The following is a 24620-nucleotide window of genomic DNA, read 5'->3' as shown; positions in this document are numbered from 1 at the left end:
CTGGCTGTCGCCAACAGGAGACATGGAGCAGTAGAGGCCTAGGGTGAGGCCAGCCCCTGGCTCCACGGGCAGTCAAGAGGGAAGGGCCTCTTCTGAGATACGAATGCCCCCACCGGCACCCCGCCCTTCTCCCGGGAACAGCTGGCCAGAGGGGAACATGACTCCAGCTGGACACGCTATTCCGCCTGACACGGTCATGTCTCTCTGGCCCAGCCAGGACTCCTTGGGGGGAGAAAAGGGCCTGGTCACCTGCCCTCACCCTGGAAGTCGGAGCAAACCCTGTGAGGACGGAAGGAGGAGGAAGCCATAAGGTAGGGGCATTGGGGTGTCTGGGAAGGACTCTGGGGTCCAGGCCTGGCCTGTGAAGGTCAGGGTCTTCCCAAACCAGGGGAAACCCTCTCTGGGTCCCACGGGTCCTCCTTCCCTCTATCCCCAGCAGCTGGGTGCCAAGAAGCCCTTGCCACGTACTGCTGTGAGGACAGACAGACACTAATCTCATCTCCCCAGACCCACGAGGCCTCCAGGATCATAATCACAACCGCAGGAACTGGCCTGGTTCCCTCGCTTTGTGTGTCTTGGGAGGGGCAATTGCTGAGCAAACAGGGAAGGGAAATCCTGGATTCTGCCTCTCTTTTCCGCTTGATCAGCCGTTACTCAGGCCCAAGGGCCTCTAGGGCCCACTCAGGCCTGGCTCCTTCCTGGCTCTGTGTGTGGGGAAGGGTGCTGGGGTGGTGGGTATATATTCACCCAGGGCTTGGCCTTGGTGAATTCTCAGAAAAAATAAACCCCAGTCTAGGGGCATGAACAGAGTTCACTGACCGCTTGTTGTGGTCCGGGCCCTGGGCTGGGCCCTACACTTGTCAGAGCGCCCTGACACTGCCCGGCCACCCTAGGATGTCGCTATCAGGATCTCCAATTTCCAGAGAGGAACCTGAGGTTCAGGGTCGACAAGGAGGATGTTGGCAGAGGTGGGAATCCCACCCAGACCTCTCTGACCCCCACACTGTGCTCTGAAGCTCAAGCTCACCCCTCCTCTCGGAGGAGCAGCAGGGGGAGGGGGGAGGGGCAGGGTTTGCATGGGAACTCTCCCCTTCACCTCTTCACCTCTTCTTTCTCCCCCAGAGACCAAGACCCCCCAACCGGGCAGGCAGAGCTCTCCCCATGGCTGAGTTCCTGCCCCTGCTGCCTTGCGCACCCCTGCTGACCCAGGACGGCGGTGCCCAGGACTCACCTGTCCCCCCAGCCGAGTGGCAGAGCCAGCAGCCACACGGTGGCAGGGCCCAGGACCTGGCCCCTAAGCCCTGGAGGCTCCCAGAGGTGCCCTCCATTCAGATAACGCCAGCCAGCGATGGGGAGTCACCCCCCTGCACCCCACCTCCCCAGCGCCTGCAGCTGCCGACGACCCCAGACCTGGAGAGTTCGCCCCAGGACAGGTCAGACTTGGGTGGTGGGATGGGAAAGGGGTTCTCTCTCTCGGGACCCACAGGGTGGGTTCCCTGTGGCTGGCACTCCAGGTGGGGAGCTGAAGGTCAGTTAGAATGTGGCCTTAGCCCCACAGGGGCCTGACTGGAAGCTGTGAAATAGATGCAGATAAAAATTGCAGCTGGGAATATGTGTTGGGATAACCAACTGAGCTCAGCTGAGCACTGCTTACTAAGACCAGAGGCGAACATTCTCTTTTGACCGCCTGGTGTTTTTCAAACTCTGGGTCATGACCCATTTACGGGCTGCTGCAATTGCTACACAGCAATCAACACTTTTTCCCAAATAGAATCAGGAGAGAATCGAAAATAACAGTGTTAAAAAAAAAAAAGAAAAGAACACACTGTATGAGGCAGTGAACAAGTGTGGCTTCCTACAAATTTTGTGACATTACATATACAGCTGTCCCCGGTATCCATGGGGGTATTCCAAGACCCCTGCAGATACCAAACTTTGCAGATGCTCAAATCTCTTATATAAAATGGTGTAGTATTTGCATATTACCTACTCACATTCTCCTGTATACTTTAAATTACCTCTTGATTACTTATAAAACCTAATGCAGTGTAAATGCTATGTAAATGGTTGTAAATACTATGTAAATAGTTGCCAGCCAGCAAATTCAAGTTTTGCTTCCTGGAATTTTTTTTTTTATTGAAGTATAGTTGATTTACAATGTTGTGTTAGTTTCAGGTGTACAGCAAAGTGATTCAGTTATACATACACATATATATCTATTCTCTTTCAGATTCTTTTCCATTACAGGTTATTACAAGATATTGAATATTGTTCCCTGTGGTATACAGTAGGTCCTTGCTGTTTATCTATTTTATATATAGTATTAATCCCAACTCCTAATTTATCCCTCCCCAGCCCCCCAATTTTTTTATACAAATATTAAATTATTATTTTGTACACCTGAAACTAATATATTATGTACCAATTTAAAAAAATTGAAGTGTAGTTAATTCACAATGTTGTGTTAGTTTCAAGTGTACCCCTCCCAGAATTTAAAAAAAAAAATTTTTTTTTGACCCTTGATTGGTTGAATCCACAGATGTGGAATTTGCAGATACAGAGGGCTGACCATATTTTTAAGTGTGTACTTGGAGACCAATGTAAAAGGTATTTCCTGCTGCAACTCTTGGGGAAAAAAAAAAAAGCTTAAACAAAACTTCTGCAAAGAAACACTACCTCTGGCACAAGGAGACAGGAACAGGGAGGTTCAAGGCTATAGGAGGAAAGAGGAAAGAACTACATTGGCCTTGAATAGAAATGTACATTGTGGTTTCTTCCAACAATGAACATTCGATAAGAGTTAAAGTTTATGAGGTAGGGCTCTGTGTATCAACGTGGAGAAGTCTCAGAAACAATGATGGTTGCAAAATGATACAGTAGGAGCCTAATTGTGTATCTTTTTGGAAGACATTGAATAATAGGATATATTGTTAGAGGATGCATCTTGATGTAGAAAAAGGATAGAAAGATGTACAGAAAGAACACACACCAACTTCAGGGCAGTGGGTACCTTGGGGGGCAGGAACAGAAAAAGGAGGGATGGGGAGTTGGTAACTGTTAAGTGTAATCATTTATTTCTTTAAAAAAAAGAAAAAGGATCTGAAGCAAAAATGGCAAAATGTCCACATCTATTGATGTCATATATGCTTGGTAGGGACCAAGATGACTCTTGTATTTTTCCTGTTTGAAATAAATATTCCCTAATTAAAAATTTTAAAGTATTTCAAAAGAAGAAACAGGCAAAGAGAAATACAAAGAAAGAGAACAGTGAGACAGAGGGAGGTGGTGGAGGGAAGGCCTGGCTGAGATCTGACCCTGAGATCTGACCGTGAGAGGCAGTCACGGGAAGAAGGGGGGAAGAGCTTCCCTGCAGAGGCAAAGCAAGTGCAAAGGCCTGGGGGCAGGAATGTGTCTGGGGAGTTAGAGGAACAGCAGGGAGGTTGGGTAGCTAAGGCTGTGAGCAAGGGGGAGCCAGAGAAGAAGTAAGAGTGGAGTCTTAGGCAACAACGGGAGGACTTCGCTTTCAGCAGGACTGAGAGGTGGGGCTCCGGGAGGGCTCCAAGCCCCGAGGGCCCTGACCCGACACCAGTTCACAGGCTCCCTCTGGCTGTGTGTGGGGAGCAGACTGTAAGGGCGGATGGGAGCAGGGAGACCAGGGAGGAGGCTGTGTGATGGTCCAGGAGGGAGAGCATGGAGGCTGGGCCAGGGTGGGGGCAGTGGAGGAGCCGAGTTTAGATTCTGGATAGATTTTGTGGGTGGAGCCCACAGGGTCTGCTGAGAGACTGGATGTGAGTGTGAGGGAAAGAGAGGGGTCAAGAAAAGCTGAAGTTTGGGGCCTGCCATCCACCAAAATGGAGAAGACAGTGGGTCTTTTTGGAGGGAGGGGGTGTAGGGTGGGAGAGGCATGGGAATGGAGTTTTTTTCAACAGCTAGGAACAGCCTGTCCTAGAGAGGAGCGGGGAGCAAGTCTCTGTGCTGGGGCGCCCGTGGCCAGGAGCTGCGAGGTGGGACTCCCATATCTGTGTTCTCGGACAAGGGGTCCAGGACACCGATAGACTCAGGCAGCTGATAGCTCAGGCAGCCGCTGCAGAGACAGGCACAGGTTATGGCGTCACGGGAGGGTTGCGTCCAACAACAGTGACCTCGGCGAGTCACTTCCCATCTTTTGAGGCCGGGCTTCCCCTTCTGTAAAAGGGAAGTCCCCCCTCCCCCACCCCCCACTGTCCTGTGGGAAAGTCCTGACCACAGATTAGTGGGATCCCCAGGACTAGGTGACTTGCTTGAAGTCAGATAAGCGCCAGGGAGGCTGGATTCTAACTCGGGCTGGCTGACGCGGGCTGGGACCAAGAGGGGGGTCCCCAGAGCCCAAGGCCCTGGGCCCTCCGGGGGCCGACAGCGGGGGCTCAGAGACGCGGAGAGGGAGGCGGCCTCGGGCCCCACCCGCTTCCCGCCAGCTGCGTACCCACAGCCGCAACTCCTCCGTTTCCCCGAATCTCCATCCCACCCCCAGCTCCGCCCCACCTCTCAGGTTCCGCCCCGGGTGTGTGTGTGTGGGGGGGTGCGGAGAGCCCCCAGCCTGGGGCCTCACTGGAGCCGAGGACCCCTTTCCCGGTACCAGGGGAGCGGGTTGGGCCTGTGCCCAAGCCTCTAGCTGCCATGGCGGTGTCGTGTTTTAATCAAGTCTGTGTTTTTCTCTTTCTGTCTTTCCCCCTCCCCGGTCCATTTCTCTGCCTCTCTCCTTAGAGCCTCTGTCTGTTTCTCTTCCTCTCTCTTGCTCCCTCCGTGCTCTGGCGTCCCAGCCGCCCCTCTCCATCTCTGTCTCGCTCTTCCTGCCCCAGCGCCCCGTCCCTCCCTCTCTAATTCTCCCTCTCGCGTCTCTCTCCCTGTGGCCTCGCTCTGTCCCCGCCGTCCCTCCCTCGCCTTGGCCAGCACCCCGTGGGTCTCCCTCTCGCTCTCATCTCCTGCTCTCCCGCCTCCCTGCGGCCCCTTTCTCCCTCCAAGTATCTGACTCTCTCCATCTAGGCCCCGCCGCCCCTCCCCGTCTCCCCTCCCCGTCTGTCTCCCCTCCCCGCCTCGGCTGGTCCCTCCCCGCCTCGGCTGGTCCCTCCCCGCCTCGGCTGGTCCCTCCCCTCCCCCCTCCCTCCCGCGGGCGGGGGGCGGTGCTGTGACGCGACGGGGCGGGGCCAGGAAGGGGGGGAGCTGACGCTGCGGCTGCCTCCCGCGGCCCCGGCCTTTTGTGCGGGCGGCGGGCGGCGGGCTGCGGGCGGTGGGGTCGGGTGCTGGCGGCGGCCGAAGAAGGCGAGGCGGCTGCCCAGCGGGGACGCTCAGCCGGGCCCGGCCCTGCCCTGCGGCTGGGCGCGCCCGCCGCTCCGCATCCATGTTCGAGTGAGGACCGCGGCGGGGGCGGGGGAAGTTCGGGAGGAGGTCGGGGGTGGGGGGAGGGGGCTCCGCGGGCTCGGCTGGGGGTGGCGCGGCCGCAGCCGAGGTCCGGGAGCTTGTGCACCGGGGGCCGGCCAGGGGGAGGGGAGGGAGGCGTTGGGGGCCCAGGGGTGCGCTCGGGGATGGGCCCTGACGGCGGGGAGGCCCCCGGGGCCGGTTCGTTGGCTTGGCGGGGCTTTGGCTGGGGGACCCGGCCTCATCCCGGGGGGAGGGGGGGGACCGCGGCCTGCCGGGAGCGCCCCGGGCCTCCTTCGCCGCTGCCTGGGAGGCGACGGGTGGGCGCGAGGCTGACCCGGGTCTTCGGGCCTGCGGTCTAGGCAGGACGCAGACGAGCCCCCTCCGGCCGGGCCCCCAGGCCCCGGAGACCGGGGCAAGCCCGGGAGCAGCCTCTCCCGGTCTGGGCCCCCTCCCGCCGTTCTGATCTGTTGCTGGTCCCGGGGCTGCTCGGATGGGGGCTGCTGCGTGGCCGGCCGGCAGACCGCGTGCGTGAGATCCTCTGGGGTCGTGGGCACGGAATTGACCTACTCTCTGTCTGGGCCCAGAGTATTTTAGATTATGCATTGTAGGTGTCTTGGAAGTGTGTATGCGTGTTTGTGTTCCTAGTGTGCAGACAGCTGTGATCATCCTTGGCTGTGTGCGTGTGTGTGAATTTATCTGGGATACCATCTGTGGTTCCAAGTGTCACTGTAAGTTGCCTGTGTGTTCAGTTGTGACTTTGTAGTGTGTGTGTGCATGTGTCAGGGGCTCTTTGTTTGCTGCTATGACCCTCTGCCTCTGTGTGTGCTTATAATTTGCCTCTGAACCTGTTAGCTCTGTGTGCAAATGTAAGTCACTTGCGTGTGTCCATGTGTGACATTATTGTGTGTCTGGGGCTCGGTGAGGATGACTGAAACCCTCTGGGGTTGTACCTTTTATCTATTTCTGGTTCCATCTTTGTGTGAAAGTTCCTGTGTGTGTCCCTTTATGACACTGTTGTACGTGCCTGGGCTTCCATGTGAGCAGCTGGGACCCTCTGGGGCTTTGTGTGAGTGAGAGAGAGACCCCTTGTGGCTTATAGTGAGCCTGGGACCCTCCCTCCTGAGACCTTGGGTGTACCCTTGACTCTCCGGAGCAATCATAGTAACTGATGTTGTTCCCCTGTTACAGTTTATAAAGCATGTCCCACGCATGATTTCAGTACCTGGCCACTGTGTTGTCGAGATGTGTCCACGACCTCCCGGGGCTGCATTTTTCCCAAGTCCTTCATGGCTGTGAGAGTGTCAGGGCTCTCTGTCAGTCAGCGACAGCAGCTGACATGTCCATCCCTTGCCACGTAAGAGCAGGTCTTTGCTCTGGCTTCCCCTCCAGATGGGGAACGCCGTGAGAGCTGAGCTGACCCTAGACTTCATTTACCTGGGTTGTGCACGTGTTAGCTGGGGTCCTCTGTGACTGTTCTTTCACTGTGTGGCTCTCTCTGTAACTGTGGGAATGTTACTTGCTTTCAAGTCTCCTCTGAGACTTTCTTGTGCCCGTATATGTGAATGTACCTGGGACTTTGCATGGTTTTCTGTTTCTGTGACCCTCTGCAGCTGCGTGTGTGTTGTGCATGCATGCACGCGCATGCGTGTGTAACTTCTGGGACTTTGTGTGTGGCTGTAGCATCCTTGTGTGTGATTGTGCTGGGACTCTGTGGCTTTGTGTGTGACTGTAATATACTTGTGATGCTACTGCAGGGTGTATGGGAGGTGAGGGGTAGGGGAGACTTCTTAACAACTGTGGGGAACTGCAGTTTGCCTGTGACAGTGGCTGTGTGTGAGCCACGTCGAGGTTCCCTTTTGTGCACACCTGTGTAGGCCTCTGCCCCTCTCTGACCAGAGGGAGTTGTTGGCGTCTTTAGGCCTGGGAAACCGGAGGTGAGGTGTTTGCAGTGACAAAACCCCATTCTCTTCCAAGTCCCTGAGCCATGTCACCGTGTCGGGCTCCTCCCTTCCCTCTGCTGCACCCTGCCTGGTTGGGCAGCCTCCGGGCTGTCAGGCTTGAGCACTTCCTCTTTACCCTGCCAAGGAGCAAGATCTGGGGGCGCAGGCTGTGCCCTGTCTGTGTGTGTTGGACTTGTCTGCAGGTGCCCTCCCTTAGACCTGAGGCTGCAGGAGAGTAGGAGAGGTGGAGGAGGGGTCTGCATTTCGGGCTCGAGAGGCAGGAAGATGACGAGAGGCAGGAAGATGACGCAGGGGAGGAACGTGGTCACCCCTCCCTTAAACCCTTCCCGAGCTCACCAGGGCCGTCAGGGTGAAGCCCGAACACCTGCTCAGGGCCCAGAGGGCCTGCAGGTGGACCTGTGGCCTCCTGTCCTCCTTCCCCAGCCCCACTGGCCACCTCGCTCCTCCTCAGACCTGCCAGACTCAGTCCTGTGCCGGAACTCACTGTTCCTGCCCCCTAAAACAGTCTTCCCCGGCCCTTTGCCAGGTCTGCTCCTTGTCCTTTGGGCTCAGCTCAAGTGTGCCCTGCACACCAACCCACTTAGTCCTCCTTACCTCCGTGGTCCTCAAACTTGAACATGCATTAGCGTCTCCTGGGCCCCACCCACACTTCTTGATTCAGGAGGTCTGCGGTAGGTTCCAGACTCTGCATTTCTGACAGCTTCCAGGCACTGCTGGCGCCTGCCCCTATGAGCAGCGCTGCCTCACAGCACTGACCAGTGTCTGAGATCATCATCCTTATTTACGCGTTCTCTCACTGATCGTCTCTGTTCCCCCATCAGAATGTCAGGTCCCTGCGGGCAGGTGTTGCATCTGTCTTGCCCACTTTTGTGTCCCCAGTGCCTGGTGCAGGGCGGGTGCTCCGTGTCCACTTAGAGGGTGACTGACTGGAGTTGGCGTCAGTTTGGGCTCCAAATACCAGGCTGAGGTGTTTGTGCAGGGGTCAGCGTGGCACCTCGGCAGCACGTGCTCTGGGGTAGCGGCAGGGCTGCGTGCTCCATTTTAGTCTGACGGTCCCTAATAAACCAGAGCACGTTCCAGGTGGTGGGCTTTATGTACGTATGTCCTCCAGACAACCCTGGGAGGTAGATACTGCTCTTATTCCCATTATACTCAAGAAGAAACTGAGGCACAGAAAGGTTCAGACACTTGCCCAAGGTCACAGGGAAGTGGTCCAGCTGAGATCTGCAGCAGCCTCAGCCTGCGGAGGGTTGGGCAAGTGGTACACTTGGTGGAATCCAAGTTTGGAGGGTGGGGGGCATGGGGGGGGTCAATCACTCATTCAGTCCACAGGGGCAGAAGCTTGTGGAGCACCTGCTGTGCGCCAGGCCTCGTTCTAGGCAGTGGGGTGCAGCTGGGAACAAAACCCCCTTCCCCTGTGAAGTGCACCTCCTGGTGTGGGAGGATTTGAAACTCGGGAGAAGTGCTGAGGAGAGAGATGAAGAGGGAGGGGGCTCGGGAGAGGGGAATGTGGTTTCCATGGAGGGGCGAGGGACGGTATCTTGGAGGATTGGCCCCTGAGCAGAGGCGGTGAGGACCTTGCCTTCACCTGGAGTCAAATGCAGACGGGGGGAGGACTCAGCCAGGAGGTCCCTGACCTGACCAGGGAGGAGACTACTGAGATGTCCAGGAGGGGAGAGCATGGAGGCTGGGCCAGGGCACTGGAGCAGGGGTAAGTGGGCAAAATAGAAATAATGGAAATAGATTTTAGAGCTGGAGCATGTGGGACTTGCTAATAGAGTAAAAATGAGGAGTGAGTAGGAAAGAAGGAGACGCTTAGGTTTTTAGCTCAAGCCACTGAGTGGAAAGTGGTTGTTCAATGAATATTTATTGTATGAATGAATTAATAAGTTAATTTTAAGACCAGCAGGCATTACTGAGAGCTCACTATGTGCCAGGCTCTGTTAGAAGCCCTTTACATGTACTGATTTGTTTAACCCTGCAGACAACTAGAAGAGGACATGCATTTCTCACCCTTGGATTACAGATGAACTGACCGAGGCCCGGGGAGCTAGGGGGCCTGCTCTGGGTCACATGGCTAGGAAGTGGAGCAGGGTGGGTGGGAGGAGATCAATGGGCTGATGGGTGGGGCCCCCCCCCAAGCTGGCCTGTCCCCCTACCCCAGCCTGTTTTTCCCCACAATGCCCCTCTTCCTATCCCCCCAGCACCACCCCGCACTCTGGCCGGAGCACGCCAAGCAGCTCCCCATCTCTCCGTAAGCGGCTTCAGCTCTTGCCGCCAAGCCGACCCCCACCTGAGCCGGAACCGGGCACCATGGTGGAGAAGGGGTCAGATAGCTCCTCAGAGAAGGGTGGGGTGCCTGGGACACCCAGCACCCAGAGCCTGGGCAGCCGGAACTTCATCCGCAACAGCAAGGTCGGTTGGTGCAAGCCCAGGTGGGGTGGGGGGAGGGGTGGGAGGGCAGCGGCATCCAGAGGCTCATTCTGACTCCATTCCTTTCTCTTACAGAAGATGCAGAGCTGGTACAGTGTAAGTATCAGGGCAGGGGGCCTTGCTGGAGGGATGAGAGGGAGGGGGACAGGTGCTGGGCCAGGGGCCCCTGGCTGCAGTAGTCACGGAGTGGGTGCTGGGGTCAGCCGACCTGGGGGTCACATCCTATGCTGCTACTTACATGCTCTGTGACCTTGAGTGAGTTGCTTAACCTCTCTGGGTTTCTCTCTCTTTGAGAAACAGTTCTGACCTTACTAGACTGAGGGGAACATTCACTGAGAGTCAGTGATACTGGTGGGTACGTGGTACAGGACCTGGCTTAAGGAGCAATCAGTAAATGGCTCTCGTTATGGTTACTCGTGTGTTACAGGCAGTAGGAGCCAGAAGTGAGCTAGACATTGAAGCCTCAGAGAGGCTCCTCCCAGGTTGAGGAGACTGAGGGGTGCTGGGCGCTTTGGGGGACAGAATTAGGGGTGTGGCCCCCTGTCCTGGTTCTCACCTCCCAAACTTCCCCCAGATGCTGAGCCCCACGTACAAGCAGCGGAATGAGGACTTCCGGAAACTGTTCAGCAAGCTCCCTGAAGCCGAACGCCTCATTGTGGGTGAGTCCCTGCCAGCCAGACCCGGGGCTCCCAGCTCTGCCCTCCCGACCCTCCCGCATGCGCCGGCCCAGCGGCCAGGACAGCCGTGTGACTCGGGTGTCTGCCCGTCTCTCCCCTTGGCCGCCTCAGATTACTCCTGTGCCTTGCAGCGCGAGATCCTCCTCCAGGGCCGCCTCTATCTCTCCGAGAACTGGATCTGCTTCTACAGCAACATCTTCCGCTGGGAGACAACAGTGAGCTGACCGACCTGGGACGAGGAGGGGCCCCAGGGCGGGCAGGGCCCTGGCCCCTTCTGACCTGTCTTTTGTCCTCAGATTTCCATCCAGTTGAAGGAAGTGACGTGTCTGAAGAAGGAAAAGACGGCCAAGCTGATCCCCAACGCCATCCAGATCTGCACGGAGAATGAGAAGGTGAGCGAGAGGACCAGCAGACAGGGGCCCCGGGGTCCCCGATCTTCACCGGCTCCTCTCTCCTCCCCACCACCCAGAGCCCTGTTGACTCAGCACCCAGCTTCTCTCATCTTCCCTTTCTCTTTATTCTCCCGGCCCCAGCCTGGGCTCCTGTAGTCTCGGACTACCCAGACTCCTGCACCTGCTCCTGTCTCAGGCCCTGCAGTCTGTCCCCTGACACAGCTGCTCAGGGATAGTATTAACAGAAAAATTCTATCAGCTCAGAGGCCTCCTCCACCGGGAAGCCTTCCCTGATGCTCCATGTATCATGACTGTTGCCTCAGGGTCCAAGAGGGCTGCCTCACACCAGTGGCCCAGACGGGACTGGAGAAGGAAGTGGGGCGGGAAGACTTCAAGCAGACTTCCCTTTGTGTTTTCTTGGCCAAAAGGGGATCCGTTGGCCACCCACTGCGGCCATAGGAGACTGGGAATGTGCCTTGGGCTTCCCCCAAGCAGCCCAGCCAGTCTGGGCCGACCCTGTCTCCCGCCCTGGGCTGTGAGCCCTGGGGCCAGGACCAGGGGCCATCTCCTCATCGCAGTGACTCCAGGGTCATCCAGTGCTGGGCTGGGCACAGGACAGATATTCTGTGGAATGAGTGAAGGGATGAATGAATACATACATCAGCATGGAGAGCCGGGAACAGGGTGCAGCGGGTGGAGCTTCCTCCTCCCTCCAGCCTTGTCTCTCCTCCAGGGCTCACACCCCTCTCTCTTCTGCAGCATTTCTTCACCTCCTTTGGGGCCCGAGATCGCTGCTTCCTCCTCATCTTCCGCCTCTGGCAGAACGCACTGCTTGAAAAGGTGGGCCTGGGTGATTCCTGGGCAGGGGGGCTAGGGGGATGGCTGGGGGGGGGGACCATGAAGCCAGGGAAGCCAGGACTCGGGGAACTGGAGGACCCCTCCAGCTCTTCTCCATGGGCACCAGACCCAATGTGCCTGCAGCTCTTCCATAGGCCCCCCGCAGGGGGCCGCCACGGGCTCCGGTGCCACACCCTGCCCATGAGAAATGTGTACTCACAACCCCTTAGTCACCACCTGCAAATCAAAAATGCTCCGAAGATGGGGAGGTTATGGGTAAAGCAAAACCTGACTTGAGCTGACGTGGTTTACAGTCGCTATCAGCACTGTCTAACAGAGTTTTGTGCTGTGCTGTTGGTATGGTAGCCACTGGCCACACGTGCCTGTTGAACTCTTGAAACGTGGCTAGTGTGACTGAGGATCTGCATTTTTAATTTAATTTCAGTTTTAATTAATTTAAACTTAAAACACCACGTGTGCTTCTTGTATAACACAGGTCTGTATTTATCTCAATTAATGGAACTTTTCATATGTTTCAGGACCAAAAAATAATAACGTGAATGACTGGGGTAAATCTTAAATATAGTTGTGATTCAGTGTAATATTATAGTATCCAGTACAGAATATACCAGTGATTCTCAAACTGTATAGTTTCAGGAATCCTTTACACTCTTTAAAATAATTATAGACTCCAAAGAGCTTCTGTTTAAGTAGAGTATATCTATCAATATATGCTGTATTAGACATTGAAACTGGGAAAATTTTTTTTAAAGTGTTCAAAGTTTGAGAAAGGAACAGAAGAACGGCAGGCTTGGGAGAGGTAGTGGTGCAGTGGGTCAGTGGGAAGGCCTCCCACAGAGAGTAAGTTTTCAATGCGTCTTTTTTTTTTTCTTTAATTTTTTGGCCTCGCTGCATGGCATGTGGCTTCTTAGTTCCCCAACCAGGGATCGAACCCGCGCCCCCCTGCAGTGGAAGCACGGAGTCTTAACCACTGGACCACCAGGGAAGTCCCGAAACTGGGAAATTTTTAAACACAAGATACACAAACACGCATTACATTAGCCACCAGAACAATGATAACATCACATAGTCTCTGGAAAACTCCACTGTACACTCATGAGAGAATAAAAGTGAAAAAGGCAAGTGATATACTACTAGTAACACTTATCATACTTATGAAAATAATTTTGCCCTCATGGGCAAAAGCCTAAAAGCGTCTAGGGGGTGCCCAGAAATCCTTGGACCACGCTTTGAGAACCTCTGGTATACACTACTTACTGGATCCTAAGTATAATATAGATATTTTTAGTGCTGTATTATAGTATAGGCAGTGTATTATCTTTCTTAAATCCCCAAATTTCTTAATTTTGAATCAAGTCTTACCCCAAAGATTTTGAGTAAGGGATTTCAGACTTTCACTTTTCACATTCTGATAGTCTATTATGGGCCAGCCCTGAGTGGGCTCTCCTGGAATGCCCACTGTGGTTGCATGAGTTTATGTAGCATGCATTCAGCTGCAAGTAGCTGAAAACCCAACCAGACAATGGTTTAAACAAACAGATACTGAATTACTTCAGATGATAATAATAATAGCAAACACTTAACAGAGCTATTGGGTGCGAGGAACTGTTCTGAGCTCTCCATGAATTAACTTATTTAATCATCACAGCCACCCTTCAAGGCAGTGTGGTTAGTATCTTTATTTCACCACTGAAGCACAGAGGGAAAGCCGTGCCCATGGACACATATGCTTTTCTGTGGCAGAGCTGGGATTCTGACCCATTACAGTCAGGCTCTGGAGTCCACTTAATCACACTGATGCCCATGTAACAAGAGGTGTGGAGGCAGGCAATCCAGGGTAGATTTGAGGGCTCCCTATGTCATCAAGGACCCAAGCTCTTGTCCATTATTCCACACCATCGTCCTTCTGCATATTGAAGTTTTGTCCACATGCTTGTTGCCTCATGGTTGCAGGTGGCTGCTGCAGCTCCAGATGTCATGCCCTCAGTTAAGTGTCCCAAACATGAAAGAAGAAAGGGATGGATGGAAAGTGGGCATTCCTTTATCCGGAAGGGAAAGCCTCCTTTAGCAGACTTTTCCTTGTATTTCTTTGGCTAAAACTTGGTCACATAATCACCCTTGGTTGCACAGGAAGCTGGGTATGTGGCAAAGGAAAAATGAGTTGATATAAGCCAGTTATAATTCCCTGGGGCTGGGGAAGATTTTCACCCCAAACAAATCAGGGTTCTGCTGGCAGGAAGGGAGGGTGGATAGATGTCAGGTAGGCATCACACAGTGTCTGCTACTGCTGGCTTGTAGCACCTCAGAAGGCCCAAACCCACTCCTCCAGCAGGGCTGCACTCACTTCCTGTCTTCAGGGGCAGCTCCAGCTATGGCCATCCTCAGGGGCGAGAGCACTGGAGCAGGAGCCTGAGGGAGGGACAGTGCAGTGTCAAAGTCTCCAAGGAGGGCAAGGGCAGCCAGACTGCTGGGGATGGAGTTCAGCCCCATCACCGAGTGCGAGTCACTGAACCCCATTGGTCAGATGGGGACCATCCCTCCTTCACAGCAACTGAGCTGGGCCTAGAATAAGAACTTGGAAATGTCAGCTTGTGGGAGGCAGTGCAGTCCAGTGGTTAGCTCCAGGGCTAGACCAGCCCCCTGGGATCACATCTCAACACTGCCACTTCCTAATTAGATGACATTACCCCCCTCTGTGCCTCAGCGTCATTATCTTAAAATGATGACAATATTAGCACCTACTTTACAGAATGGTTTTGAAGACTTGTTGAGTTAGCATGCATAAACGGTTAGAAGAATGCCTGGCACATGGTAACAACTCAGTGGATGTCAGCTGCTGCTACTGCTACTATTATTACTAGTAGTATCTCATCAGCGTCATCCAGCCACTCCAGCCATGGGTAGCTTCTGAGGACACCTGGGAAAGTAGTTGGGGGCAGGACAGCATGGCAGGTGGGAGCATTGGCTCTGGAGTCTGGCTGGGTTTGAACCCCAGAGTTGACCTCAAGCATGAGTTCTCCACCCTGGGCCTCATATTCTCTGTAAAACTGGGAAATTTAACCTGTAGCTGTGGAAGTATTGTGAGGACCTAAGGGAGAATTCCTGAGCACACTGGCTCCTATGCGATGGGGTGTGGAGTGAGATTGGGAGAGGTCTGGGATGGGAGGTCATGCTCCCCCTTGTGGACACCAGGGGAACTGCTGAGGCTGAGGGCTGGTGGGCGCGGGTGGAAGGGCTCTGGCCCTGATAAGGTGGAGGCCAACGTAACGTCCTGCCTGCGCAGACGCTGAGTCCCCGAGAGCTCTGGCACCTGGTGCATCAGTGCTACGGCTCAGAGCTGGGCCTCACCAGTGAGGATGAAGACTATGTCTGCCCCTTGCAGCTGAATGGTCTAGGGTGAGTCGGTGGCTGGAGGCTGGCTCTGGGGGTCGGGAGGAGACAGCAGGGGCTGCGTGCAGAGCTCCTGGAGTCCTGGGTGGACTGAGGCGGGGGTACAAAGTCTGGGAGGCCAGGAGGGTGTGTGGGGTCTCAAAGATTCAGCGGTCTCACTCCCTCTCTTTCTGTGTAGGAGCCCCAAGGAAGTGGGAGACGTAATCGCCCTGAGCGACATCACCTCGTCAGGGGCAGCTGAACACAGCCAGGAGCCAAGCCCGGCAGGTTCGCGCCGTGGCCGCATCACCCCCAGCCTTTCCCGGGCCAGCAGTGACGCAGACCACGGGGTGAGCAGGCGCGTGGAGGAGCGAGGAGGGTGCTGGGTGGTGTCGGGGAGAGAGAGGGACAGACTGACAGATTGAGGGGGACAGGGAGGGAATGGACAGAGAAGAGGTGGATGGAGGGGTAAGTGAGGGGATGGATGGAGGGATGGGATGGAGCTGGGAAGATGGGCAAGGAAACTAGGCACAGGTAGGGAAAGAGAGAGACAGGCAAAGATGGGACAGGTAGATAGATGGGAAGCGGGAGAGACAGAAGAGCCAAGAGAGGGCTGGCTGGATGGATGAGGTCGGATACAGACAGAGAAGGCATGGACAGGACAGGCATAAGAAAGCTCATGGCCCAGGCATCCAAGACAGGCCTGGCTGAGAGGCCGAGAGGAGTCCTCGTCTGGGTGGCCCCAGGGCCCCCTCGTAGCTCAGCTGTGAGCTGCACATGACCTCCCCAGCATTGGTTTTCCTACAGTCTGGAAGCCTTCTGATGGATGTGGGTACACAAGGGGCCCTTAGGCTGGGACAAGGCTGGATTAAGCTGTTCTCTGCAGGCAGAGGAGGACAAGGAGGAGCAGACAGACAGCCAGCCAGACGCCTCCTCCGGCCAGACAGTGACCCCGGTGGCTGAACCCCCGAGCTCAGAGCCCACCCCACCGGACGGGCCCGCCTCCCTGGGCCCCTTGGATCTGCTGCCCAGTGAGGAGCTATTGACGGACACGAGTAACTCCTCGTCATCCACGGGGGAGGAAGGTGAGGCAGGTGGCCGATGCGTTTGCCTTGGTTACACGTGACAAACCTCACTCCCACGGGCTGCACCAGGGGATTCACTGGCTCATGGGACTGAAAGGTCCACGGGGTAGGCAGATAAGATAAGGCGTTTAAACGGTGTTGTTAGAAATCTGTCCGTATTTAGCTCTGCTTTGCAGGCAGCTTAGCAGGCTGGATAGGAGTATAGACTCTGAAGCCAGATTGCTGGGGCTCAAATCCTGGCCACACTGCTTCGTAGCTGTGTGACTTGGGCAAATTATTCAACCTCTCTGAGCCTCATTTTCCTCATCTAAAATTTTTCCTCACCAGGGGTTAGCGATAATACTACCCACTTCATAGTGTTGTCACTGAGAGAATTAAATGTCTTAATGCAGGTAAAGTGTTTGGGCCAGTTAGTGTTGGCTGTTATTATGTCATCATCATCATCGTTACCATCATCATCATCATTTCCATTTTCTCTATGCCAACTTTATTCTCAGATAGCTTCTACTCTTGTGGCAGAAAGAGCCCCAGCCCTGCCCCAGACAAGCCTAGCAGAGAGAAAGCATGCTTTTCCCAGTGGCTGCACCAAAAGCTCTAGGGTTGGCTCTGACTGGAGAGCAAGCCCACCCCTGAGACCATCTCTGTGGCTGATGGCCTGGCTTGGGACACACACACACCCCCATCCACCCACCCCTGAACCAATCACTGGGGCCGAAAGCTCAAGCTAATGAGCAGGCCCACCCCTGTCGTCACTGGGACTGCAGGTGCGTGAGCCTAGGTGTGTGCTCCGCCTTGAACCCATGGAGGTAGCTCTGATTGTCTGGGTTTGGGGCGCACGCCCACCCTAAAGCCATCCTGTGGTGGAGGGGGCTGAGTAGCTCCGTGTCTGTGTCCGCTCTGGTCCAGGAGGACGGGGCTGCCCAGGCACCCCACAGGGCCCGGGAAGGGGGAGGAGCGGTCACTCAGAGGGAAACCGAGGGACGCAGCCAGCCTCATCCCCTGTCCTTCTCTGTCGCCCAGCCGACCTGGCGGCCCTCCTTCCCGACCTCTCCGGTCGTCTCCTCATCAACTCCGTCTTCCACGTGGGTGCCGAGCGGCTCCAGCAGATGCTCTTCTCAGACTCGCCCTTCCTGCAGGGCTTCCTGCAGCAGTGCAAGTTCACAGGTCAGGGGCCGAGGTGACCAGGGTACACGGGAGGGGGTGAGGAGGAGCAGGCCAGGAGACGGGCAGGCACCGCTGTGCAGGTCAGGTGTGGCGGGCTGGGGAGTGACAAGCAGCGTCTGTGAGACCAGAGGGACTCCGCCTCTTACTAGCTGAGTGGCCATGGGCCAGGTGCGGACCCTCTCTGTGCCTCGGTTTCTTCTGTGTGACGCGGGTGTGATACTAGTTACCTGCCTTGTCAGGGTCTCATGAGAACTAAATGAGTTAATACTAGAAAAGTGCCTAGAACAGTAGCAGATAGTAAGCATTTAATACATACGAGTTAATGAGCACTCTGTCAGGCCCGTGCAGAGACCAGGACAGATGAATTCCAGAATCTAGTGAGAACAGCAGTAAACAGATGCTCACGCAGATAAGTGTGTCTGTCAGAGAGGTGGCTGTGATCTGGGGGGTATTAGGAAAGGCTGCTGGAAGGATGTGAAATGGAAACTAAGGCCTGAAGGAGGAACTTTCTTAGGGAAAGTGGAGGAGGTGGGAGAGAGGAATCCAGGAGGCCAGCAGGGTACCTGCAAAGATCCTGAGGCTGGAGGCTGGCACTGGGAGAAGCCCCCTGCGGCTGGGTGTCTGTGGCCAGGTGTGGAGAGGGGAAGCCACAGCACCAGGGGAGGTAGAAGGGCTGACCAGGGGACTAGCTAGCAGGGAGCTCAGGAGGCTGCAAAAGAGATTCAAGTTGGGGAGGGCCTACTCAGATGGTAGTTTGCTCTGTTTCTTTTTTCCGTATCGATGAAAATGAACCACGTAGAATCCCCTGCAGAATGAGTAAGATTATGCCTTGTGTTGGGGGCACTCGAGTCCCCCCAGACTATGCTTAGATCCTGGAGAGACTGGCACATCAGACTGAGGAGCTCAAACTCTGTCTGGCAGTACTGGGGAGCCATGGAGTGCTGTAGACAGATAAGGGACAGGGTCAGGCTTGGCTTTAAGAAGCTAGCACTGGACCAGAGGTGGAGACTGAGGCCAGGAGCTCAGGGGGAGGCTTAAGAGGGGCCCTGGACAGACAAGGACGGGCTGAACTAGGACAGTGCTTGGGCGGCCAGTGAACAGACGGGGAGGGAGTGTCCAGGACGAGGGTCAGGGCTCTGCGGGAAGCCTGGAGGGCAGTGGGGCGAGGAGGGATGTGTTTGAGGAGATGCGGAGGCCAGTGGGTGTGAGGGGCCCTGGGGACTTCCAGGGGAAGGTGTTCAAGAGGTCGCAGGACCCTAGGTCTGAGGCTCAGGGGAGAAGCCAGGACTGGTAAGGAGAGGAGACTGGGGCTGCAGGAGCGGAGGAGGTGGCCCAGGAGGGCTGAGAAGTGTAGGCAGGAGAGAGGCCCCAGCTCTGAGGATCATCAGCATCTGAAGTTTTAGGCGTCCAGAGGGAAGATGGGGCAGACGCCGCGGTGGGGGCAGGGAGGAGGCGCAGGTTTGGGGGCAAGTCCCCAGGGAACTGGAACCTTCCAGAAAGGCTGAGTCTCCTACAGCCTGTGGGCAAAGGACTGGAGAATGGTGTCTTCATTCTGCCCCTCCATCCTCCAGACGTGACCTTGAGCCCCTGGAGCGGGGACAGCAAGTGCCACCAACGCCGAGTGCTGACCTACACCGTTCCCATCAGCAACCCGCTGGGGCCCAAGAGCGCCTCTGTGGTGGAGACACAGGTGTGCCAGGCAGGGGGGCCAGCGGGTGGGGTGGCCGGGGGCCAGGGTGGGGGGCATGGCGCTGACTCCCTGATCCTCCCTTGGCCCCGCAGACGCTGTTCCGGCGCGGCCCGCAGGCGGGCGGGTGTGTGGTGGACTCGGAGGTGCTGACGCAGGGCATCCCTTACCAAGACTACTTCTACACTGCCCACCGCTACTGCATCCTGGGCCTTGCCCGGAACAAGGCCCGCCTCCGGTGAGCAGTGGCCCGGCCCCTCCACCTGACCCCCTGATGGTCCCAGGCCCCCTGCCCCCGTCTCCGCACCCCGAGTCAGCTGCAGAATGTTGGTTGCCACCGCGGCAGGCGAGCAGAAGTCAGGAACACCCCGAGGTGTTTGGCCTGAGCCACCAGAAGGATGGAGCCGCCATTGACTGGGAGGGGAAGGTGGGGAGGGGCAGGTTTGGGGGAAGATCGGAGCTCAGCTTGGGACTTGCCGAGATGTCTCTCAGAAGCCCGTGTGGAGTTGGACGCAGCAGCAAGATGGAAGGGGTTCGAGGGTGGCGTGTAGGCTAGGATGGCAGTCTGGGTGGGCAGTGCTGGGGCAGCACCGAAGGCGGGAGACCTGCCAAGGTAGTGGGTGTGGACAGAGAAGGGGCTCCGGGCTGAGTGGGGTGGCGAGTGGGGATCACAGGGAACCCTTGGGGGGTGTCTGTTTTGTCTGTGGGTGACAAGAGGCCCTCTCTGAGTCGGGGGGAGGGAAGGCTGCCCCCGGGAATGGGACAGCAAGGCTGGAGTCAGACCCTGACCCCCTCACCCCTTCCCCGACCCCAGAGTGTCCTCCGAGATCCGCTATCGGAAGCAGCCCTGGAGCCTTGTGAAGTCTCTCATTGAGAAGAACTCGTGGAGCGGCATCGAAGATTACTTCCACCACCTGGGTAGGGGACAGGGGTCCGGCCAGGGCCAGACCGGGTCGGGGCCTGGCCGGGTGCAGACATGCAGGGCCCTCTCTCGTGTCTGCAGAGCGAGAGCTCGCCAAGGCCGAGAAGCTGTCTCTGGAGGAAGGCGGGAAGGATGCACGCGGGCTGCTGTCCGGCCTGCGCAGGCGGAAACGGCCCCTGAGCTGGAGGGGCCACGGTGACGGGCCGCAGCACCCGGACCCTGACCCCTGCGCCCGGGCTGGCATGCACCCCTCAGGTGAGTTCCGTCAGGCCTGGGGGGTGCGGGGGAGGAGCTGGGGGTCCGGGTGGGGTGAGTCTGTCTGACTCCGAGTTGCTCCCCCGCAGGCTCCCTCAGCTCCCGCTTCTCGGAACCGTCCGTGGACCAGGGCCCCGGGGCAGGCATCCCCAGCGCCCTGGTTCTCATCAGCATTGTGTGAGTAGGGGCCGGGCTTGGGGGTCAGACAGGCCTGGATCTGCACCCTGGCTGTGTGAGCTTGGGCAAGTGCTTGGCCTCTCTGGGTCTCTGTTTACGTGAGAGCACGGGCTCCCCACCCCATAGCAAGGATTAAAGGAGGCGATGTTTGAGATGCGCCCAGCAGGGCTCCTCACATGGTGTGCTGCTCAGTCTGCCACGGCGAGGTCGTCCCTGCAGGGAGAGGGAAGCCTCGGGGCTCTGGGGGGGTCAGAGGGGCCTGACCTCGCCCCCGGGGCTGGAGGAGCAGGCCCCCAAGGGAGCCGGAGTTAGGTGAACCAGGAGAGGTGTGCAAAAGGAGCAATGTCACTTACACTTCGTTCAGGTTTTCTGTGCCCAGCCCTGAGCTGTGTGATGCGAGGGACACAGTAGCAACCAGCAGCCCTGGGGGAAGACAGACCTGGCACCAGACCAGAGGGATGGGGTGGTGATGGAGGAAACATGGGCGGAGGGGACAGGGAAGCCTTCGGAGGCCACTGAAGGCTTCCTCCAGGCTGGACAGGTTCCAGGCCGTCAGGGAAGCCTTCCCAGGAAAGCAGAGGACTCTGAGCTGAGACCCCACGGGGATTAGGCGGGGAGACCCACATGCACAGAGGCCGGGGCTAGGGGCAGGGTGCTCTGAGGAAATGGAAATGAGATCCGTGCTCCCCGCAGACCCTGGGCAGCGAGAGATTGGCCACACGTTCAGCCTCTCTGGGCCTCAGTTTGCCAATAACAGCAGTCCAGTGAGGGGCTGTGCGGTGCGCTCAGCTCCGGGCTGCCGGGGTCGGGGGCTGGCCAGGACTGGCTGGGCGGCTCTCATCTCTTTGTCTCCCCCTCTCTGCCTCCTCAGGATCTGTGTGAGGTAGGGTCCTGCGTCCTGCCCTCCCCTCACCTGTGTCTCACCCTCAGCTTCAGCCCCTCGTCCTCACTCCGTGCCCCCAGCTCCCCCAGCAAGGTGGCCTGGAGTAGCAGTTGAGGGCTCGGGCATCAGACAGGCCTGGGTTTGAACCCTGACTGCTGCTTATGGACTGTGTGACTCTAGGCATGTCACTCACCCTGTCTGAGTCTTAGTTTCCTCCTCTGAAAAGAGGGCTAATCATGGCACCCCTTCAAGGTGTGGTCACGTGGGTGACCCCCCACTTGTGGGAATGTTGGTATCCTGACTCCTGACCTCTGACCCCTCCCCCCAGCCTCATCGTCCTCATTGCCCTCAACGTCCTCCTCTTTTACCGCCTCTGGTCCCTGGAGAGGACAGCCCACACTTTCGAGTCCTGGCACAGTCTGGCCCTGGCCAAGGGGTGAGTGGGTAGCCCCAGGGAGCTGGGAGCTTGGGCAGGTCGGGGGAGGCCCAGACCCCACTCAGGCCCTGTATCCCCCACAGCAAGTTCCCCCAGACGGCCACGGAGTGGGCAGAGATCCTGGCCCTGCAGAAGCAGTTCCACAGCGTCGAGGTGCACAAGTGGAGGCAGATCCTGCGGGCTTCTGTGGAGCTCCTGGATGAGGTGCGGCTCTGGGCTGTGGGATCCTGCATTCAAATCCCAAGATGCGGCATATGCATCTGGGCCTCACTTTCCTTCTCTGTTAAATGAGGAAGCCATTCATAGTCCCTACCTCCCAGGGTTGCTGGAAAAATCAGTGGGATGGAAGAAAGAACTTACTGGTTCTCATCCTGGGAAAAAAGTCCAGGGATGTCTGACTTCAGGCATGGCTGGATCCAGCCACTCAATAGTAGTAAGAATCAGTCTCTCTTACCATCTCTTGACTCTGCCCACCCCCAGGGTTGCCTTTGTTTGGGGCATCCTAGGATGACCAATATGGTACCTACAGTTCCAGGGTAACATCCAAAGGAAAGAGCTCATTCTTACTGGATACTGGGGTCACATTCCCATCCCTGAACCAGTCATAGTGGCCAGGGATAGGTGAGGCTTGGTCCCTGAACCCCTCCCCGCCTGTGAGGTGACTAAGGGGTCACGTGAGGGTGGGAAAGAGGTTCTCCAAAGGTTATTGGGATCTCATCTCCAGAAGGGGTTGCCCAGACAACCACTGTAAATCGCTGGCAGCATCTATTGAGACGGCCACGTTCAAATTCTGACCTGTGACCTCGGGCAAGTGACTTCACCACTGGGGCCTTGGCTTCCTCCTCTGTAAATGGGATGATAATCGATGTTACCTCAAAGGCTGCTGTGAGGATTAAAGGAGTTAGCATCTGAGCAGTGCCCAGCTCATGCAAACACCTCACCTGCATTCACTGTTGTTAAATGCGATCCCGCAAAGCGGGTGCTCAGTAAATGTGGGGGTGGGGGGAGGCGTCAGCACAGACGCCAGGCGCTGGGGAGCATCTGGCATTGGCTGGGTGCCCAAGGGCATCAGAGCCCACGTTGCTGGGTGATGGTGAAAATCATTCCTGGTCACTATGGACCGTAATGCTGAGGCCCACCTTTAGGGGCCTCATTGCACCCTGAAATCATGCTCAGAGGGAGATGCTCATGCAGGAAAGGGCTGTGCAGGACAGGGGAGAGGGATCACTGAGGCTAGGGTCCCGTCGCTCAGAGAGAGGGAGGTCAGGGCCTTCCCATCCTCAGTTCACTTCTGATTATTTTCCTCTCTCAAACTGCCGAGGGCATGGGATCGACTGCACAAATTAATACTAACAGCAGACACCAATTGAGCCGGGCTGTTCTAAGAACTGAAATGACCAACTGATTTGTTGCTCATGGCCAGCCTCCAAGAGGGGTGCTCTTGTTACCCCCCATCTAATAGACAGGAACGTTGAGGTAGAGGCATTCCCAAGGTCGCATGGCAGGAAATAAGAATAGCTAGCGTGTATCCAGCACCTCCTGTGTGCCAGGTCCTAGGCGTTCACGTGTCAGATCCCTGAATTAATCCTGTGAAGCAGGTATGTTACTGACCCACGTTTCAGCTGAGGGACCTGGGACAGTTAAGGGACTTGCCCAAGGTTACCCAGTAAGTAGCAGAGCCAGGACTTGAACCCAGGCCACCTGGGCCCCTTCCACCTGCTGCCTATGAGAAGTAAAACTGGGTGCAGAATGGCTGGGGTGCAGAGGCGCAGGCTGACCTTGGCCTCTCTGGACCTTCCCCAGCTCCTCAGCTGCAGCATGTTGGGGGATGCATCACCCCTCCCAGCACTCATCCCCCACCCTGCCCCCCTCTTCCCCCAGATGAAGTTCTCGCTGGAGAAGCTGCATCAAGGCATCACCATCTCAGACCCTCCCTTCGACTCCCAGCCACGGTCCGACGACAGCTTCTCCTGAGGATACCTGGCCACTCGGCCATCCCCCCAAATGGACAGGTGGACACTGCTGGCTCGGTGTGAGCGCCGGGGACCTCCCGCCCACCCCTCCCAGTGGCCCAGCCAGGGGCCGCGCAGACACGGGGACCACAGAACCGAGATGCACTTTAGACCAGCGTGTGTGAGTCCAGCTGCCACCGCCTGCCCCGCCAGGGCACTGGCCCGGCCTTCGGCAGGCCCCCCCACTAACTTATTGTGCTCGGCTGGGGTTATGGGGGGCACCTCCCGGGGTGCACGATTCCCTCAGCTCTGGGTTTAATGTATTATATTTATTTGGGGCTGACAGAGCCCCAATAAAGGGTTGGAAATGGCTGTGGCTGTGCCTGCGGGGCCCTGGGAGTGGGTGGGAGCCTCCCGTTGCACTCAGATCCCGCTGTGGTAGGAGGGGCGTACCGTCCATTTTCTGGGGCCACAGTCACTGACGCGACCTGGAATTCCTGAGCATCTTTCACAAGCTTTGCGTCATCAGGGTCCAGTGTGGGGGCTGTGAGGACAGACTGGTGGCTGGTGGCTTGGTTCAGTCCTACCTCTGATACTTAGTGGGCATGTCACCTGGAGCAGGTCAACCTCTCTGAGCTTCGGTTTCTTCTTCTGTACAGTGAGCATAAGAATAGCACCTGTTGGGGACTTCCCTGGCGGCCCAGTGGTTAGGACTCTGCGCTTCCACTGCAGGGGGTGTGGGTTTGATCCCTGGTCAGGGAACTGAGATCCTGCATGCCGTGCTGCAAAAAAAAAAAGAATAGCACCTGTCTCCCAGGGTTGTTAGAAGTGAGTCGTTCTCGAACTTTAGCTGCATCAGAATCTCCTGGAGGGCTCTTTAAAAAGCAGAATGCCAGACCCCACCCTCAGTTTCCGACTCGGCACGTCTGGGGTGAGTCTGCTGAGATCCTGCGCTTCCAGCAAGTTCCCAGG

At 56.7% G+C, this 24620-nt stretch overlaps 1 protein-coding gene across 6 annotated transcripts; it reads left to right on the top strand.

The window, feature by feature from the left end:
* Positions 1–292: 292 nt before the first annotated feature.
* On the top strand, positions 293–24020 carry GRAMD1A (GRAM domain containing 1A). Of its 6 annotated transcripts, XM_036832758.1 has the most exons (21): positions 293–311; positions 1123–1433; positions 9563–9773; positions 9867–9887; positions 10366–10450; positions 10580–10683; positions 10765–10860; positions 11620–11700; positions 15002–15114; positions 15287–15437; positions 15974–16172; positions 17193–17336; positions 18908–19026; positions 19119–19261; positions 19838–19941; positions 20027–20200; positions 20290–20377; positions 21249–21260; positions 21589–21696; positions 21780–21900; positions 23578–24018. In XM_036832758.1, the coding sequence occupies exons 2-21, from the start codon at positions 1162–1164 to the stop codon at positions 23668–23670; spliced, it is 2439 nt and encodes an 812-aa protein (XP_036688653.1). In that variant the 5' UTR covers positions 293–311; positions 1123–1161; the 3' UTR covers positions 23671–24018. The 6 variants fall into 6 exon arrangements, with proteins under 6 accessions (XP_036688653.1, XP_036688656.1, XP_036688654.1 ...); XM_036832762.1 differs by lacking the exons at positions 293–311; positions 1123–1433 and adding an exon at positions 5220–5385; XM_036832757.1 differs by lacking the exons at positions 293–311; positions 21249–21260 and having other exon boundaries at positions 1136–1433; positions 23578–24020.
* The last annotated feature ends 600 nt before the right edge of the window (positions 24021–24620 follow it).

The sequence above is a fragment of the Balaenoptera musculus genome, chromosome 19 (genome assembly GCF_009873245.2).
Source record: "Balaenoptera musculus isolate JJ_BM4_2016_0621 chromosome 19, mBalMus1.pri.v3, whole genome shotgun sequence".
Lineage (NCBI taxonomy): Eukaryota > Metazoa > Chordata > Mammalia > Artiodactyla > Balaenopteridae > Balaenoptera > Balaenoptera musculus.
Note: the sequence above shows the minus strand (reverse complement) of the source record. Positions and strands in the feature narration are given on the sequence as shown.